The sequence below is a fragment of the Aplysia californica genome, unplaced genomic scaffold (genome assembly GCF_000002075.1).
Source record: "Aplysia californica isolate F4 #8 unplaced genomic scaffold, AplCal3.0 scaffold01117, whole genome shotgun sequence".
In the NCBI taxonomy this organism is placed as follows: Eukaryota; Metazoa; Mollusca; class Gastropoda; order Aplysiida; family Aplysiidae; genus Aplysia; species Aplysia californica.
This window is the reverse complement of record NW_004798387.1, coordinates 36,625-41,373: the sequence shown is the minus strand read 5'-3', so window position 1 is coordinate 41,373 and position 4,749 is coordinate 36,625. Positions and strand designations below refer to the sequence as shown.

Genomic DNA, 4,749 nt, shown 5'->3' with positions numbered 1-4,749 from the left:
GAGAGACCAAGTGAATTTAATGCAATGTGTGTGTTCATAGTATGAACCTGAGTGGGTCACTGGGTTTTTTTCAGTGGGCTTTAATTTTAGGAACAGGTAACTCTTGCAGATTATCTTATAACTAGTGAGGCTTCTGAAATAATTGTCAACAATAATTTGTATAACAATAAAAAAGGAAATAATGGAATCCCATGTAAAACATTTTGGCCCCCCCACCCCACCCCACCCCTACCCCTCAAACAAACAACTACCCCCCAAATCATAAAAAACAACCCAGTGCATCTAACATCAAGAACCATAATTCTTGCACACACAGAAAAAGGAGAGAGAAAAAAGCAGCAAATAAGAAAAGAAATTGCAGGCAAAGAATAAGGAAGAAAAAAAAACTAGTTTTCCAAGAATTAAAGAGAAACACAAAAGCACAGATTAATATATTGCATTGTTTCATTAGGGGAATGCAAAAGAACACAGACACAAGATAAAAACAGTGGAGCATTTAGAGAAACTGTGACAAGACTTAAAGTAAAGTAACAACAGCAGCAGCAAGAACAACAACAACAATTAGAAATATAATAATAATAATAATAATAATAATAATAATAATAATAATAATAATATAATAATAATAATAATAATAATAATAATAATAATAATAATAATAATAATAATAATAATAATAATAATAATAATAATTGACAAGATTCCAAGTACAAGTGATTGCATACTTTTTAGTCAGTTGACCACCAAGGCTGCATATAGTAGTGAATTTACCCTGGCATTCCAGTAAGCTTATTGAGTGAAATTAATGTAGCCTAATATGAAATTTGTAGAGACAAGGACTCAGACTGTATTTACAACAAATGTGTCAGTAAAATATGGATGGGTTGGAAAGGGGAGGAAAGGGGAGAAAAGGCTGTTCGAAGAAGGAAAAAAAAAGACCCAACAAAACCTTTGGCTGTAGTCTAGATCTAGAATCTAGATCGAAAACAAAAAGGCAAACCAGTCATCTGACACTGGCCAAAGTGAAAAGACACCAGCTCAGCTATGGAATTGAAACTGAGTTCACATTGCTCTAAAAATAACACTAGGTATAATAGACCTAAATCTCGGTGGCTTTAATATCATATAGATCTAGATTCTCTATATAGATCTAGATCTAGACCTGGAAGTTTTTCTGTACACACTTTCATAGCCAAAAAATAGAAAAATAAAAACAAACAAAAACAAACAAAAACGTGCGTGTGAACGTGTTTAAAAGTTACAGGGTGCAGAGAAAGAGGGTAACACTAGGTTACGATATTACTTAAGCCGTCTGTTTGCCCCACCTATCCCCAGTCTTAGCTTGCGAAATTCCAGAACACCTAACTCAATCGCTCACTCTGCTCGCGCATAGTGGGTTACTGGCACAGTCAGGGGCCTACAGTCATGTGATTTACCGAAAGGTAGCGATACACTGCACGTTCGTTGTAACCTACTTCAGTACAAGTGTTCAAACGTTTATCTCATGAGCTGTACATTGAGAGGATTAAACCAGGAGTACTGACAACATGTTGTACTAGAATCTAGACCTTTGGACAACAAAAGTTTGTTTCAAGGGAACTAAAATATATGGGGCATGAGAAACAGAAGAGAACAAGTTTTTCAACATTGGAGCTTGACGCAATCTGCGTCTGACCAAAGAAGGAAGCGGGCTAGTCTGGGTCTAGCCTAGGCCTAAGGGTTGCGCGATGAAGTTACAACTCGAGAACAAGCAACCTCTCGTCTTGGTGGGTGCACGGTAACAGAAACAACATCGCTGACAGCTTTCATTCACCCATTTGTTGTCAATATCTGTTGTTTCCTATCGATTTTTTTTTTTTTAGATCATCGGTCATACTGAAGTGCTTAAAAGTTTCTAAAGTAACACCAGTAGTTGAAAATCTAGAAAATCTAGAGAAAAAAAGAGGAGACCAAAAGTTTAGGTTGATCACGATGAAAGCTTTTGGTCAGTGATAAGACCATAAATGGCGACCAAAGGACATTCGATGTGAAGAGAACGGTAAAAAAAAATTCGCGACTAAAAAAACAACAACAAAAGAACTGAATCCAGGTCCGTTACCACAGTAGGCTAGATCTATACAGGCATATTATAAACAACACCTCGGAATTCATAATAGTGATTACAAAAATGAAACACTTACGCGAATCCAGCGTTTTCCGCTGCTGAGGTCTGCCTTGTTTTCGGCGTGACATCTCTCAGGACTCTTCATCAAAACATTGGTCCCCGTTAGCCGTCATTCGGACAAAGAAGAAAAAACAACAAAGATGGCGTCAGTCCACTCGGTAGTCCACACTAATGAATGTTTGCTTTTCCACAGGCACTTCTGAATCCTCTGAATATTCAATTATTCCACCCTAGTCGTTGTATGGTACTCACAAGGCCCTTAATAGCCGCGGGTCATCTCAGGCCAACCGTCGTGTCCAGTGAGGAAGTGACCAGTGGGCGTGTGACCAGTCGCGACTCTCGCGAGATAAGAGGCTTGAGGGCAGGAGATTGGCCTGATTGGATCAATCGGATGAATGGGGCGCTAAGTCAACTGACCTCTTCCCCGTCACAACAATAAAAGGCGATAACTCGTCTAAACACAATCATAACAAGAACACCGTACTGTTTCCGCGTTTCTTCTACTCCTGTTCTTAGCGGCTCGCATTCGACCACTGGTAGCGTGCGGCCTGTGTGCTCTCAGTCCGGGTCGGGGAGCGTTGGTCTGTGTGGCCGGCGGGTTGCCAAGCGTGGCTAACTAACGCCTCACACGGATCAGGTGTTTTGCTGTTACGAGGATAACAGTTAAAAAATAAACGTTCTGCCCTAGCGTGTAGTAGGATCGCCCGCTAGTGTGTTGTGTAGCCGTCACGCCTCTCCGTGGCAGGCGGTCAATCAAGTCAGTGGCTCGCACTTTGTGCTGCAATCTAGTGACCTCACCGGCCGGCGCAACCTACTTTTATGGAGGGGTGTTTAGGCCTGCAACTTAATAGGACTTTTCCCCGGTTTATTTCTTTTCGCCCGCTAGGCTAGCCTTTTCTTGTGCGATTGCGTGAGTGCGAGAGAAGTGGATTACAACACGTGTTTCTGAAGTGATGAATCGCGACCAAAGGCTCAAGAGAGCATTGTTTTTCAACACCTTGAGCTTTAGCGAACCGAAAAAAATTCTTCCAAGGTTACCTACATCCGCACCTGTATTCAGAAACTTGGCAGAAAGGTAAACTGATAGAACACGAATCCTTTGTTTCTTATCACAACAGGCAAAAGACCACAACTAAACAAAGGTGATGTTTAATACACGATTAACGTACGAGAGAAACAAACCGATGGTACATTTGAAGAAAAGACTTTCCCAAATGGAGTAAACATGTCTTTTCTAACAAACTATTTTCATCCACAAAGAACACAGTTCTAATGGACAGGACATAGTAAACCAACGATATCCAGCATTGGGAATCACATAACAACACTCATAAAAGTACATTACACAATTCTTTTTGAAAACATAGACATCCCCAGTTGAATAAGAATTTGTTTCCTTATTCTTTTTATGTTTCTTTCTTTATAACTTGGCCTTAACTCGGACCGTTGACCTGGCGAGGTCAGGCCTATCAATCAATGGAGCGAGCAAACTAGGGCAGTAGTATCGGGTCAGCTGAGGTGAGCCGAGCGGTAAGCAACGCGGGCCACGACTGGCTGAAGCGGCCACTAGGGGTGGAGCCCGCGCGAGCCGCATTGGCCAGCGTGGCTGGCTGTCTGTCCGCGCGGGGCCACGCAAGGGATGAAGTGGTACTACGGGTGTTGGTGCTGGCGAGAAACAGAAAGAAAAAGAAGTTGCTTGCGAGAAGGGAGGGGGGAGAGGGCTTGAGGGAGGGAGGGGGAGTGAGAGGGAAGCGAGCGTGACCGATCTTTATGCTCCGCGCGCTACTTAACGTTTGAGGGGAAGTAACTTGCAATACATAGTTAGCTAGGAAGCTCTGCGATTAAATATTGAGAGGCGCGCGAGAGGAAACACTTGAAATAGAAGGAGAGGAATAAAACAAAGCAGTTGGCTTGTCTCTTTTTTAAAAACAATTTTCTTGTCTTCATTCCGCCACAGCTATATTATGCTGTCGTAAAGGTGCAGACAGCAGGCAACATAAAGGCCTTTGGAATATCGTTTTGTCAAAAGTATGATAAATCTACTGTTGTGATCAGTGTTCTATTCCATATATAGCCGTGGCCTGTCAGTTATCTTTTGTATCAACGTCGCACCTTTTCGAAACTGAAATAATGGCTATAAGCATTAAAATATAAACACTGATACTTAAATAATCCTTTTCAAGATTTTAAGTGGGTACCTACATCGATACCCCTTAGTTTTTCTATCTTTTCAATTTTATTCTGGTAAATTGTAAACATTCAAAATCCGAAGTTCCGCACACTTTTAATTTCCTTTAAATGTTGATGTTTAAAATTGTGTTTGCGGTTTTTACACTGATTTTTTTTTCAAAGCGTGGTAAACATTTGAAACTCTTTAGGAGACATAGATTTATTTTATTATTTTATTATCTATTACCTTTTTGGGAAGACAAATGGGAGTCGGGGGTGGGGGGGCGTAAACCAATTAGTGTACTTTTTGAGGCCTGTTTAAAAGCACAATTTAAAAATAGATGTTGGGGGAGGTAATACTTCCAACACAAATTAGTTGTATTCCCTCTTGCCTGGCTCACCCTTCCCCTCTCCCG

At 41.0% G+C, this 4,749-nt stretch overlaps 1 protein-coding gene across 1 annotated transcript; it reads right to left on the bottom strand.

The window, feature by feature from the left end:
• Positions 1-2,180: 2,180 nt before the first annotated feature.
• On the bottom strand, positions 2,181-3,431 carry LOC106013677 (B-cell lymphoma/leukemia 11A; the record flags this gene model as incomplete). The annotated part of the gene is given in 1 exon segment (XM_013090036.2): positions 2,181-3,431. A coding segment is annotated over 1 exon segment (52 nt), but the record flags the coding sequence as incomplete, so codon positions are not given.
• Between the last annotated feature and the right edge of the window lie 1,318 nt (positions 3,432-4,749).